At 41.4% G+C, this 15,750-nt stretch overlaps 1 protein-coding gene across 1 annotated transcript; it reads left to right on the forward strand.

Annotated features, from left to right (window-relative positions):
* Positions 1-285: 285 nt before the first annotated feature.
* Positions 286-9,635, forward strand: LOC144259557 (hyaluronidase-1-like). The gene is made up of 3 exons (XM_077807841.1): positions 286-1,206; positions 7,870-7,959; positions 9,207-9,635. The coding sequence occupies exons 1-3, from the start codon at positions 286-288 to the stop codon at positions 9,633-9,635; spliced, it is 1,440 nt and encodes a 479-aa protein (XP_077663967.1).
* The last annotated feature ends 6,115 nt before the right edge of the window (positions 9,636-15,750 follow it).

A 15,750-nucleotide genomic window follows, 5' to 3' on the forward strand; every position in this document is an offset into this window, starting at 1 on the left:
CTTCCTGACCTGAGAGTGAAATCGACCAATCTGTAGAATAGTTTCCCCAGGTACACGCCTCATCCTTGAAGGCATTTAAACACTGACTTATTTTTGTCCTGATTATAGTTTTGTCTTTGTCCATAACTGTTGTGAGTACAAAGTTAAAAAAGAAACTCAACATAAAAGCCATATCTTTGACACAATATCTGTCCTTGCTGTGAATACTGTTTTTTTAAAAAACGTCTCTTCTTGTTTTTGTTTTCAGGGAAACCATCGCATTAGCCCCAGCGAAAACAGCATACCATGTGCAATTTGTGGATTAAATGGATAGAAATTACAATGCTGCTTATTATGGTTGATGGCCAACTGTACAAGCAGGCAAAGGCCCCGCTGCTACTCCACAAACCTTTCATTGTTGTTTGGAATGCACCTACGGAACAGTGCAGGCTGCGGTATAAGGTGGACCTAGATCTCAGTGTTTTTGACATTGCATCAAACACCAATGAAACTTTGAGTGGATCCAATGTGACAATCTTTTATCACACTCATTTGGGGCATTACCCCTATTACTTAGACACTGGGGTTCCTGTCAATGGAGGGGTGCCACAGAATGAGAGTCTGATAAAGCACCTTAACAAAGCTAAGTCTGACATTGACCATTCCATACCCATGAAGAAATTCCAAGGACTTGCAGTCATTGACTGGGAAAACTGGAGGCCCCAGTGGGACAGGAACTGGGGTAATAAAACCATTTATAGAAATAAGTCTCTCGAACTGGTTAGGAGATGCCATCCTCAGTGGTCAGAGGACAAAATTAGGAAAGTTGCTAAGGAAGAATTTGAAAATGCTGGCAAAAGTTTTATGAACAACACTATCCTTCTGGCTGAGCACATGAGACCGAATGGTCTGTGGGGTTATTATCTTTACCCAGACTGCTACAATTATGATTACAAAGAACATCCGAAAGCTTACACAGGTAGATGCCCAGACATTGAATCTTCCCGCAATGATCTTCTGCTTTGGCTGTGGAAAGAAAGTACCGCTCTTTATCCATCCATATATCTGGATTATATATTGAAGTCAAGTCCAAATGCTCTGAAGTTCGTTCACTATCGGGTTAAGGAAGCAATACGTATTGCCTCAGTTGCTAGAAAAGACTATGTTTTGCCTGTTTTTGTTTACTCCAGACCATTTTATGCCTATACTTTACATGTTTTGACAGAGGTAAGCAGACATATATAGAAATCTAAAGATTAGCCACGCAATCTCTTGGAAAAAGCATATCCTAGGACTTTCTCCTTGTATAATAACAATTATAGATGCATTTCTGTTTCATATATAGAACTATCCTGGTAAAGAAAGACACTACAGTCATGGTACAAAACACTACAGCTTTCAATAGAGATCCTGCTGTGGTTTGGTCTATTACTGTACAATAATATTGTATCCTTTTTATGAGAGTAATTTAGAAGAAAGTACAAAGCAATTGTTTCCTTAAGTAATTAAATATTTCAGATTAATTCTTCATCTTGAGAAATGGAGTTGACAAATCTCAGTGAAGTTTGAAATCCGCTAATATTAAGGGAAGATAAACGTTCATGAGAAAGGAATCTCAGGGTTGAGTTTATTTGTTTTCTTCCCAAAATGGAAGCTCCCTTGGTACAGAAATTAATGAGACATATCAACTAGGTAAGCCCAAGTTTAGCTTGGCGTTCCTAGCTCCTGCATGAGAAAACTTGCACAGAGGCAGAATGTGACAGCAGGCTTCTTAGAGGAAGGATGAGTGTGTTCTCCTGGCCATATTGTTTTCTGAAAGTACAGTATGTCTGATCATGCACAGTAACTGAGTATCTGGGTTTTGGCTTTTTAAATCTACTGTATTACAAAAATACAATTTCTGTGTCATGTGATGCCTCTTCAGCCAATGATAATTGAAGGAAATATTTTAAAAAATACAATCAAAATATGCAGGTTACAAAAGAAATGTACAGACATCAAGATTTCTGATAACATTGTGGTAATCATAACCCTTGTCTTGGATCTTGTCTATGCAACTGCTCAGAGCATGTAATTCCTGAATGGCTTCCTAAATAGCCTTTTGCTATAGGCTGGCCAACCCTGGATATGGAAGGATTTGGTTTGATCCATACTTGAGGTGTGGACCCAGTTGGAGGGAAGGGAGCTCCCTCCCGACAGAACAAATAGCCCTCTTTGGATACTGATGCGCCCCGCCCCGCCCCACAGCCCCACTCTTGGGTCATGGAGAGCTGTGGTGTTCCCCATACAAAAATGGTATCATGGTTGGTGGCTTGGAGTGTCAGGGGCTCAATATCAGGGCTGTATCCGTCTACTTTCGGTTGCCATGGGTGTGTGTGCGTATTCAGTCCCACAGGTTCCAGAGTGCTCCCATCTGACTGCTCCAGTTTGGAGCTATGAGTGGGGGATTCCTGTTGGAGCTGTGCAGACCCAGGCAGTCTCTCTGGCTGCTTAGTGAGGAAACGCAAGGTATACAGCCACCTTTTCAGAAGCTTTCACTAACTTTGTGTGCCTCAGCTTGTTAGTTCTCAGCTGGAGACTCCTCCATGAGGCATTGGAGTTTCAGAGATACCGAGGATATTTTTCCATGGGAACTACCTGTCCTCAGCACCTCTGACAAAATCAGGCACCCAGGGGTGAAATCCTGGCCCCACTGAAGCCAATGGGAGTTTTTCTATTGACTTCAGCAGAGTTAGGATTCCACCCATGGTGTCTCCATCTGAGAACTCAAAATAGAGGCACACAAAGTTAGTGAATACTTCAGCAAGCATTGGCTCCAATAGGTATGTTCATCATAAACATAGATCTCGGGATTAAAATGAAAATACCATTACCACTAGCTAAACATCCTATAATATGAAATCTAGCACAATTATATATTATGCAAACCTTCGAACATACGAGGCTGTACAAAGTTAATTGTTTACCTGGACCTAGCTTCCACATTCGATAATAGTAACTGAAAATGATATTGCCCATAAGTTACCCTTTTATCCACTGGGCTGTATTTTAGTTGCATATCACCTTCTTTTCCAATCTGGATGTTTCAGAGATCTTTTCTAAAACATTCAGCACCTGTGTGCACAGCCCATTCACAGCAGGGGGAAGCTCCTGTGATGAATATTCAAATATATACTTTGTAGTGAAAACAAAATATACATCGTCAAAGACTGATCATGGGTACCAGGCTTGTAGCTTCTCCGGACTACATATTTGGCAGCATGAGCTCTATGAGTGCAGCTTGGGGACTGGCAGGCTTTTTATAGATAGAGCACCGGAAAGAGCTCCAAATGCCAATGATCAGGAAAACAATGTTCATGGTTTTATTGTTTTAAATCTATTGTTTCACAGCCCTGATGTCCTCAAATGATTTTATATCAGCTCTTGTGAAACATAGTTGGACACTGTTACCTACTGTAACCGCACACTCTGCACTGCTCCAGTAGCAGACAGGACAGCCAACTGTAGCTCAGAGAGTCAGCGATTCCTTCCCAGCACCCTGAACCCTGGGGAAAGTCGCACTTCTTTTTCTGGAGCACTTTACATCTCCCTATAACCCCCATCAGCTACTCTGGGCAGCAAATATAGGAGGAACAGAAACAAATCTACTCACACCCCCCACTCCGCCTTGCTAACAATGCAGAGTAGCTCCCTGTTCTCTTCCCTATAGTCATAATGTGAGCAAGGCTGAGCAAGGGGGGAGGGTAATAGGGACTTTACTCCCCCTTCTGCCCTACCATGGCTGAGCAAGAGTGGGGCAATCTAGCCCTATGGAAATTTAGCTTTTGTTTGGTTGCTGACAGAATAAGATGTGGTGCACAAGTACAGTAACATGTACAGTGCTAAAGATACAGCAAGTGCCACAATGAAAAAAATTAAGTTGAAGCAACAGTTGTGGGAACCACCAGAAAGAGCTGCAGGTATAAGAGCCCCACGAAAGACAAAAATTCCGAGGCCAGAAATATCCCTGCCATTGGGTCCCCCCCGCCTCATTTCTCTTTGCAAATCATTTGCCAACAGATCCTAACTTCTATGAATGGCTTTCCTATCTCTAAGTATTCACCACATAATTTATGCAAATGATTCTCTATATTGATGCTCTAGGGTGTTCAGAAACTGTCCCCCTAGACTACTTGCTATTAATAATGTGTGATCAGTGATTGAAGTTACATGGCATTGTTTCTGCTCCCTGACTGGAAGAACAAATCTTTTCATAAAGCAGAATGACAAATAAATCATAGAATATCAGGGTTGGAAGGGACCTCAGGAGAATAATGAATAACAGCGACTCTCGTTCATGTAGAAATACCTGTGTCCTCATGTCACGGTGTGTATTTGTACAAAGGCCATTCCCCATGAACAAAGCCACCTTTGCACAAATATTCTCCTATACAGAATAAGATGGGATATGACTAGATTGAAACAAAGAGCAATTCAAAATTTGAAGTAAAGATCACAAACATTTTTCAATACAAAATTGAATACCCAGCGAATCAAACTGTGGAAGGAGCCCTGGTGAGACAGGAGTTCCCTTTTTGTTTATACTCTACCCCAGGGGGCTAGTCCAGAACACCAGCTCAGGAGCAGAATCTTGAGGGTCTTTGGTTGCTGGGAACAGCATCCAAAACTTGGAACAGTACCTTGAGCATCAGCAGAGAGAGGAGGAAACCAGGGTATTGTAGGGAAATGTTGGTATGCTAAGCAGCTGTTGAGTCACAGGTAGGGGATGAGGGAAGATAAACAAACATCTTATAAAATGGAGCTTTTAAGTATTTTAAGTCCCTCTCTTTCCTCCGTATGGCTCCTCTAGGGCTCCTCTAGGGGTGGGGAGAGCAAGGAGAAGAGCATCTAACTACCTAGGCTATCTACTTATCTATGTACTTATGTGGCCACTGTCACCATAGGATCTGAGCACCTCACAGTCTTTTAATGTATTTGGCCTTACAGCATCCCTATGAGGGAAGGAAGTGCGATTATCTGAAGCACAGAGAGGCTAAGTGACTTGCCCAACATCACATTGGAAGTCTATGGTGATGGGAATTAAACCCTGGGGCTCCTGACATCGAGGCCAGTGACCTCACTACTGGACCATACTTCCGTAAAAGTCCATATTTTCTATTCTTCTTCGAGTGCTATCCCTCTGGGTGCTCCACTTTAGGTGTCGGTGCAGCCCTGCCGGACACTGCTGCCAAAAATCTCCGATTGATGGTGCAGGGACACACCGACACCGAAAGTGGAACACCCACAGCGACACACATCTCGAAGAACCTCAGAAGCTGCACAAAGTGAATAACCCTCTCTGTTTAGTTTTTGGTTCATTCAAACGTGTTTGATATATCGATCCCTTATTTTGTCTGACTGAGACGCGATCACCAAGTTGTTAATGAGATCGGAACTGCGTGTTGTGCTAGTTCACTGTACCCCCATGTGGTTGATTTAAAACAGTCAGGGTCCAGGATTTGTGGTTTTATAATCTTTGTGAAGTATTTCGCAGAAGAAAAGGGCTAGGGATCGTCCATTACCAAAAAGAAAAGGAGGACTTGTGAGACACCTTAGAGACTAACAAATTTATTTGAGCATAAGTTTCGTACTCCTTTTCTTTTTGCGAATACAGACTAACACGGCCACTACCAAGAGTTTTAACTATATCCTAAAGTCACTCAACTTTTCAAAGTTTGATCTTTTAGCCGAACATGTTTTTTACTGCTAAACTAAAGCCAATAAAAAACGCACCACCATTTTCAACATGAAAGTAACACCAGTGACATACCCTACTCTCTTCTTCTGCAGAAAGCACTGAACTATATGATTTTAGCTATAATAAAGTGCTCTCAAGAACTGCTTGGGTGATCAGCAGCACCACGAACTGCAGGTGAGCCCAATAACATGGCATAGTGCTGTGAAACCTACACGATGGACCAATAGGCAAACCCAGTTCTTTAAAATATCTCCATGATTTCCAATATTATTTCATCTGACCTTTAGTTAAAGGTCACCTTCACCACTCACGTGTCCCAGGAATCCTCCTCATATTCTTCTCCAATAATTCCGCACACTCTCCTTTTCCTCAACCACTGATTTGTGTCTTCACTTTCTTGAACAATAAACATTTCAGGACAGCAAAGTCCTTACTTATAAACTGCTAGGTGCATTTAGAGAGCTATGTGTGATTTTTAAAAAAACAATAAATAACATTAATAATAATGACAGGTTTCAGAGTAACAGCCGTGTTAGTCTGTATTCGCAAAAAGAAAAGGAGTACTTGTGGCACCTTAGAGACTAACCAATTTATTTGAGCATAAGCTTTCGTGAACTACAGCTCACTTCATCGGATGCATACTGTAGCTTATGCTCAAATAAATTGGTTAGTCTCTAAGGTGCCACAAGTACTCCTTTTCTTATTAATAATAATGGAGACATCCAGTTTTATCTATCTGTAGTTCTAACACACCTACTGCCATCACATGATCATCCCCTGGGCCCTTGGGTGATTTCACAGTGATGGAGACAAGATAAGGAAACCGTATCAATATGCTATCAAGCACCAGCCAGTTTATAACATTTGCTGGTTCTTTATGAAATGTTTGTATTTCTCTTTGCAAAGGCTGCACAGTCAGTGTCCCTAGCCTCAGGGGATGGGAGGAAAAGCACTGACATTCTCAAATGAAAGTCACTTGCTAGGGATCTAGGGGATGGATAAGAAAGGTAGTTGCTCTGAGTTCTGTTTATTTATTTCCCCCCTTCCCTGCTAAATGCTCCATTTCCCCGTAGCATCTTTTTACATTGGGAGGGTTCCCCAGCCTCTCTTTTTCTGATATTATGAAGTGCTCAAACATATTGCTACACTGACACTAAGGAAGCCAGATCTGAACACAGTTTTTGTATTGGTATAATTACATTGTGATTTTTTACCAAAATAGCTACATCAGTACAACCCAAGCACAGCCTAAGTTATGCCAATACATAAGAACGGCCATATTGGACCAGACCTGTGGTCCATCTAGCCAGTATCCCGTCTTCCAACAGTAGCCAATGTCAGGGGCTTCAGAGGGAATGACTAGAACAGGCAATCATTAAGTATAAAAGCACTTATACTGATATGGTTTATTTCCCTTCCTGTACAGGAATAAGTTAACTTGGTGTACAGTTCTACCTGGTGTATGTGCTGTTATTATGGGTGTAATTGTGTCTGCCAATCTCTATACCAGTATAGTTAAAGTGGTACAACCTGTGTGTATGGACAAGGCCTCAGAACTGCAAATACTCATGGACTGACTAAATGACAAACTATCATAGTTATAATCCCTTGCAAAAGAGGTACTAGAGTATTCTATACGAATTGTTCACTACAGTTCAGAAGAGTGTCACTGCCTTTCTGCTCCTCCCATCTGTCTGGAGAAATCATTCTGAATATACTACAACACACTGAAACATCAATAGGAAGGTGCATTTATTTGTGTGGATAAGCAAAACATTTTTTTAAAATTATTTTAACTATTTCCCCCCCACCCCTTTGCAGTTTCTGCTGTAAGTCAATGTTCAGAATGAGTCAGTGAGTCCCTGGATCTATTGTTGTTATTATCTATTACTTGTATTGTGATAGCACCTAGAAGTCCCAGACGTGGGCCATGACCCCATTGTGCTAGAAGCTGTACAAGCATAGAACAAAAGACAGTCCCTGCCCCAAGGATTCGGGAGCTCATTGTGGGCCTTTTTGAATATGAAGATTCATAAATCAACATCTCCTCTGGAGAAAAGTAGTGCTTAAATGTTAGTGTGTCCTCTGCTGTATTTGATTCTATGGGTTCTGATGCTTTTCCAATGTCCAGTTTTGATACTTTCCTCTTTCAGACTGACCTGGTGAACACTATTGGAGAGAGTGCTGCTTTGGGGGCAGCAGGGGTTGTCCTTTGGGGAAGCATGCAGTATGCCAGCTCAAAGGTAGGTGGGGTGGATTTACAAACATTCACGGGTTAAGTGCTATGTCCTTGATAAGAGACTCTCTCCCCACCCATCCTCATTTCTACCATTTTACATCCTTACCATGAAGCTCTCCCTTACCCATCACTGTCACCAGCCTTTTGGCTGAAGATGACTGCTTGGGAGTCCTTTCACCTTGTTAACAACATACTTATATTAGCCATCGCTTCCTAGGAACCACATCCAGGGACCAAACATGGATGACATCCATAGCAGTGAATAGCTCTGATACCAAGATAATAAGATACAGTTTGAAATACTGAAATGTAAATGTAAACAGTCTGTTTAACAGTGTGCTGCTTGCATAATCTGTACATTACTAAACACAAGGCTAAGTATTTGGCAGGGGATGAGATGCAGAACATTTTTCACAGACCAAATGTTGAGCGTTGTCCTAAATTTTATAACACAGTCATTGGTGGAATATAATCCCAACCTAAGAAAAGACCTGCTCCTCCTCATAAGGCCCCAGGACTCATCTAAAGAAGTCTTATAATCCCCTCTCCTGGAATTACCAAAGGTGACAGAAGGTTGCATTGTCTATCCTTGCAAGGCACCTGATAGGCCAGCTCCCTCACCTCACCTCACTCTTGGAAAGGCTACAGGTGGAGAAGGCAAGTTGACCTTTGATAGGGCATTAGCAATACAGGAAGACACAACCTCTTTCAATGTTTGACCCTGCTACTATCAAAGTCAATGGCAAAACTCCCATTGACTGCAGTGGCGTGGGATGAACTCCCAAACCAGTTCAGCGACCTAACATGGAGCTGAAAAAACCAAAAACTATTTTTCCACATTGCACACCAGCCAGTAAAAATTGTCTAGTAGCTACTAGGTTAAAGGATTATGGTGATCAGTGTAGAAATCCCTAGTGCTAAAGCAGTGTGTCAATAGATGTTTAAAACTTCTTTTATTTTAAATCATTCCTTTTCAACAATCACTAGAAAACCTTATTTTTAATAAAACATTCAATATGTTGCTACCAGGCACCCAAAAGAGAAAAGCAAGTTTATAATAAAGGGCAATATCTTACTGGCCTTCCCATGAATGCGGATTAAGCCACGGGGCTAATCACATGAGTAAGGCCTACAGGATTTATCTCAGTATATCACTTTAGCCAGTTCCATGTTAATGTTCTACCAAAAATATGGAAACTTGGACATAACTCTGGTTACTGATTAACATGTCACACTCTTGTTTTCCTGCAGGAGAGCTGTTCAGTTGTGAAAAAATACATAGATGGCCCCTTAGGACATTATGTCATTAATGTGACCTCAGCAGCCAAACTCTGCAGTAAAGTTCTGTGTAAGAAGAATGGGAGATGCATCCGTAAAATTAGTGACTCTTCTGCTTATCTGCACTTGTCGCCCAGTAGTTTTGAGATTAGGGTCCACCATTCTGAAAAAGGCCCAAGATTCTTTGTGACTGGAAAACCTAAACCAGAAGACATAAAGGCCATGAAGCAAAGCTTCACATGTCAGTGTTACCAAGGCTGGACTGGGATATTTTGTGAACTGCCTGACCGAAGTGTATTTGAACAATGGGCTCACACTCTGTTTAATAGATCAAAAAATCAAATGCTCAACCTTCTCTTATTTGGATCCATGCAGGTTTTTCTGCTTCTCACTGTACACTAATGTTTCTTACAAGGAAGCAAGAAACGTTGCAGTTGAGACTTCAGATCTCCTTGCTTAGCAAGTTTCTATTCAGAGGGGAAATGGTGTTGCAGACTGTTGCTTTATTTTCATTCTGCTCTGTTTAAGTACCAACCCTACTGGTCAAGGCAGCGTTTTTGCACAGAGTGTTAAGGAGATTTCGAATGCATCTCCCTCTTACTGGCCCCACTCGTACTGTTCTAGCTCATTCCTTAATTAGTCAAAACTCTACTGATCCATTGGGAGTTTTGCTCGAGTGAGAAGCAAGTAAAGCTGGGTAAAGACTTCAGGATTTATCCTTAGACAAGCAGAAAAAAAGGATGTAAAGACCATTTATTTCAAAGGCTGGATGATTTAGAACACATTAATTCTGAGGATCTTCCCATTGACCAGGGGTCTAGTCTGTACTCCTTTGTCCTGTTGATTCACAAGCTGCTGTTTGACTAAAGACTGGGCCTGTCTGCAGTTTCTGATAACCCAGTTCAATCTTTGCTACTTATTAAAAAAATCACCTCTAAAATCCATTCAGGTCTGGGATTCTCAGTCTCCTGATTGCTGGGAGGTGGGATGCTCCACTCTCCTTCCTTCCAGATAGGGAGCGTTGTGTGCTCCTCATTGCCTCTTGGGCACTGAATTCCCTACCTTCCACCCTGCTCAACCTACATATAGCTGGTAGAACACTCCTGTGACTGATGCTCCACTTGCCCTGCCCATCACCAGACTGAGTTAGTGGATTAGAGAGACCCATCAAGAGCAGGAAATGGTGAGCAGCCTCCACAGAAACCCTCTGGGAACATATCATCCTCTCTTTCAGGAAGGAGGGAGAAAATGGAGCACCCCACCTCCCACAAGGTCTGCCCTGGCTCCCATGTAGGGGACCCTGATCTAGATGATAGGGTTTGTAGCCTGATCCTCTTTTAAGTAGGGCTAGTGGAAAGATGGACTGAATAATTACTGGTGAATATAGTATCCAAGAAATGGCCCATCATACTAGTCCTATTTTTCCGTTGAAACTATATTTTAAAACATTAATTTAAAACAAGGCACTGGCCCATTTTCTCACAGGAATGCATCTATTTATCAAAAAATTCTATCTTATATACAGTAGGTTTTTTAAAAAGTCATATATAAGTGACTTGATCAAATGGGTGACAAAACCAAGAAAAATTCTCTCTCTCTCTCTCTGAACTGAGTTGCTAGGTACAATATAAAAGTTGTTTTCTCTTGGAACTTCCAAATGATGGGTTGTGTAGAGTACTCACCTAGAGCAGTGTGCACTGAAATAATGAGAGACCTATGCTTGGATCGAAGAGAATATGGATACAATCCTTTACCCTGAGCAATCTGAGAGTTTATACTGATTATTCATGGTCAGAATTTGCCATCCTTACTCACACTGAGTAGCATAATATTCCATGAGTAGCTCCACTAAAATCAGTGAGACTACTCTCAGGGGAAAGTGCTACTCAACATGAGTAAGGGTGGCAGAATTTGGCCTCAGCTAGAGGCCATTCTTGATACTGGACTAAGTCTTGCTCAAGTAAAGCAAGTTATTTAAGACATTAATCTGCATATAGCACAATAAAATTCTTCTGTATATTTTGTATTGTTTGTACATCTTAAATTTATCCCCAACCATTACTGTAAAATAGGAGTCAGATTCCCAGCTGGTGAAAGCTCCGATGCTCAGATTTGCACCAGTTAAAAATCTAGCTCATAACAGAATTATAATGGATATTTTAAGGTTGCAATGACCAGTTTAAACCAAGACACTTAAGTGGGACTGACTTCAGTTAAATAGAGATCTAGTACAAGTCTTAGTATTCTGAGTCACCACTGTAATGATATGTTGGGCTGAAATGCAACAATAAAGGTTCACAACTCAACTTTTACTTTGTATCACGTAACTGGAATGGCTGACAGCAAATCTGAAGGTAAAAATCTTTTTTTTGGGGGGGGGGGTTGTTATTTGTAATTAAAAAGAAAACTTTTAGTACTGTGCCTAGAAATCATTACATTTTAAAAATTTTGTGTATACTATGCTTTAGTTCTTTTCATGTTCAGTGTTCGTTGAGGTTAAAAGAAAAGTTAAGCATACATTCAATCCACCTCATTTTAACACATGCATTTGAAACAATGAGCTTAATTTTGTTAAATATGTGTCATAAGTAACAGGTTTGCTTTTTGGATTTGACATTTCTGTATTGTAGAAGAGTAGCCTAATTTTGTTTTCATAAGCCACACTGTGGGGTGAAAATATAATGTTATTAGGCATATGTTAAGTGTTAGTTAAATGGTAGTGTTTATTTTTAGCTTATTTCATGTTTTATACTGTAAAGTATTTCTTCTATTTATACAGATTTTAAAGAATAAAATACTCAATATACTTAACAATATACACAAATTATTTGGTAATATAAATGAACCTAAGTGAAATTAACACAAGATCTTCCATGAAAAGAGTGCTGGTACTTTGTGTAACGTTTTATATAAAACAGTATGAACATAGGGGCCAAATCCCAAAGTTTTAATCGAGGGAAAAATTCCCATTTTAGTCAAAGGGCCATATCCTCAGTTGGTGTTAACTGGCATAATGCCACTGAAGTCCTTGGAGGTACGTCAGTTAACATCTGCTGAAGATCTGGCCCAAAGGCCCTGTTTCTGCTCCGATTTACCATTTTGACAGCAGTGTAGCTCACTGATTTCATTGAAGTTACATCTGGTTTACACCAGGTTTAGTGATAGCAGAGTCAGCCTCAATGGAAGGTTTGCCAGGGACTAAGTAAAAGTCTTTAGGGTTTGTCCCATATACTGCTATGAAGTATTGTGAGCCAAATTCTCCTCGCAGACTTCAGTTGCGTTCCCTGGTTGTTGCCAGAAGAATTTGGCCTGGGATTTTTAATTCTTTAATATAATCAATGGAACTCAACATATAACTGAGTGTGATTTTACAGATCTGAATTTTATATTTTGATTAGTAATCTTTGAGTACTTCCTGGTGTAAGAAGAAGGATTTTATAATTATGAGTCAGTTAGAAAGTGGTTTTCTTTAAGGCAACAGTACTCAACATGGGGCCCAATTAGCACACAGCTGCGGCCCAGCTCAGCTGTGTGCTAAAGGCTGTGGGCTCTCAGCTGCTTGCCATGCGGCAGGGTCCGGGTCCAGCAGGGTCTAGGTCAGGGTCCTCGTTGCCCCCTGTCCGCTCATGGCAGGGGTCAGGTCGGGGGTCAGGGTCCCCGCACAGCAGGGTCCAGGTCTCTCCGCTCCTGCCCCCACTCTGTGGAGGGGTCTCTGGACAGAAGGCACTGAGCATAGGGGGTTTGTGGGCAGGGGCTTAGGCGGGAGGCCCAGGTAATACTTTGTGGCCCACATTGATAAATAGGTTGAGAACCACTGCTTTAAGGGGCTCTGTTACTATTGTCACAGATCTTAGCAAGAGCTACTTTCTGGCCATGCACTAGGACTGCTGTGAAGGGAATCTAAATTGTGCTCTGGATTCCATGGGTTGTGTTAAGCTTCTGGAGCCCAAATGGAGTCTAGCCACCTCCCCAGTCTCTGGCTCACTAGGCACACTCTCAGGCGCAGATCTTCTATCTGGCATCCCTCTCCAAGTACTGGAACCCACAAAACAACAGAACTTCATAAATGCAATGTCCTTCACTAGCTTACCCTTCCATTGAGTCACCCGCTTCTTTTGTTCTCCTCCTGATAACTTTCTATTACTTTCAACCCTGCTCCCTTCAGACAAGAGGAGGAAGTGTCTTCTCCCGGCTACAGCAAACCCATTATCTCAAGGTGTTTTACTTTGAATCGACAACCATTGAGTACTGATCACTCATAGTTGTCTCTGGCCTGGCACAGACCTGATACAACCCTGCTAACTCATTGTGGCTCCACATGCATATAGGCTTTCCGTGAGACAATAACTTCATGATCTAATTTCATAAAATTATCCACAATTCAGAAGTGGGACAGACAGAACCTCCAATTCATCACAACTATAACAACCTTAATATTTCCATAAAAGGCCACAGAGCATTAGGAGTATTATTGTACTTTTTCATTGAAAGCTGTGACCATAACAGCTTACAATATGGCATTCAGCCTCTGCCATTGCCCCTTACTTGGCAGTGAGGAGCTTGGCAAGTGGTCTGGCACACAGCAGGACTGTATAGCTCGTATCACCCTGTAGGTGCAGCCAGCCAACTCCAGTAGAAGAGGCCGGTATGGAGAGAGGTGAAGCCATCACCCCCTCTTCTTCATTCTCCCCTCTTCTGAGCTGCCAAGTGAGTGGTTCCTGACCCTCAAGTGCAGGGACCACAATTGTGACGGGCATCTGTTGAACTTTCTTGCCTGACACAGTCTGGCTGTTAAAGGGTGGGAAGGATGGGTTTTTTGGTCATAAGCATCTACATGTTCTTTTATTTCCAATTGACATTAAATTAATGTGAATCTTGACAGGGTTTGAAGCCCAGACCCTCAAAGGTATTTAGATACCTGCCTCCCATTGAAATATAGGGGCTTAAAACTAACTAACTAAAAAAGTAAACCTTCTTTGAAGTTTAAAGATGTTTGGTTAATGTTTTTGCCCTGTTATGCGTGCCTTTGTGTTTGCTGATACTGGTAGGACCAGATGCAGACATACCAGGTAAATGGCCTTTCTTGCAAAAACCCAACCACCTGGAGGATACAGGGGACATATTACCTCACCATTTTTTATTAGATCATTGATGTCCCCACAATGTGGTTGCGATCTGCGCATTATCACTCATGTATCAACCTACCAGTATTTGTTCTGCATGGTTGCACTGCTGCTTTCTTGCCATACTTCTGATCAAGCCAGAATCCATGTACTATTGTACAAATAATAAACAGGAAATAGTGAGATCTCACAAACCAGTCAAATTACAGCTTTCATCCAAGCCCGTTTAACACACCATAATTGTTATGGTGGGACTCACCAGATGGTGCTGTTGCACATAGTCTTACAAGTTCTTTTTCTTAGCACGTGCACACTGTTCAGTCTTTGAAAAAATGCTTCATTGCTGTTAGTTTTGTGGTATGGTATTTTGGGGGGAGTTCTGGCAAGCAGCAGGGCAGTTTCCTCTTTGCTTAATTTTGGAAACTAAATTCTTTAGGCACAGTTTCTCCCTGGGAGCTGGTCACTGGTGTTTTGGCTGAGATTTCTGAAAAAGGGAATTTTCTGCTAGCCATGTGTGACCACCTCTGTTCCAGGACTGGTGTCTATAGTCTGTAATAAACAAGTTTCACAATGAATATACACAGACTACTACTAGTACTGATTTATCTTCCAACAGGAAGCTGATCTGTAAGGCCCTGACGTCTGCTACCCTACAGCAAAAAGCTAGCAATACCATCACAACTATGTGTTCAGATTACACATTTGCTCTCTTTGTAACTTGCATTTTAGCCAGTTGAAATTTCTCAAATTGTAAAATTCAGAAAAATGTTTTGTTTAGTTTGTCCCCCTGTCTTTTTGACTAGCTGTAGCCGTGGGACCTAAGCAACACAAATATTTGTTATCCAGTCTTATATTCCATTGCTGGTAGGTTTTTCTTCAAGCACTGAACAGTTCTAGGCCTGGTCCTGTATTTTTTTTGCCCCCAAAACTGAAGTAAAGATAAACAAAATCATCACCCACAAACAGGAAGGGGCAGACCAGAAGTAATACAAACTTGATACCCAGTATCTTGCATCCAAAACTTTCATTGAGGTCAAAAGAGTGACCCCAGGAATGAATTTGTCCCACTATGTTTTTTTCCAGTGCTGTAAACTGTCTCTTTTCCATGTCTGGAGATGACTTACCCCAAAACCATGAAGTTTGAATTGTTATTAGGGTTGTTTGTGTGGTAAGCATGACAAGTAGATTCATTTTAGCTAGCTGATTTGATAATGGGGGGTTGTATGCTTTGATCAAGCTATGAATGTAAAGTAAGTGGTGAAGCTGTGAGAAGGTTTAAAAGTGGTCAGGTAAGTCCCTTTTTAAAGTCCAAGTCTAAAGGGTCAGAGATTGGAGTGGCTTGTTTGAATTTAATAGTGTGACCATTTTTACATTTTACCCACTTTTTCCTCATT

The sequence above is a fragment of the Eretmochelys imbricata genome, chromosome 1 (assembly GCF_965152235.1).
Source record: "Eretmochelys imbricata isolate rEreImb1 chromosome 1, rEreImb1.hap1, whole genome shotgun sequence".
Classification (NCBI taxonomy): domain Eukaryota; kingdom Metazoa; phylum Chordata; order Testudines; family Cheloniidae; genus Eretmochelys; species Eretmochelys imbricata.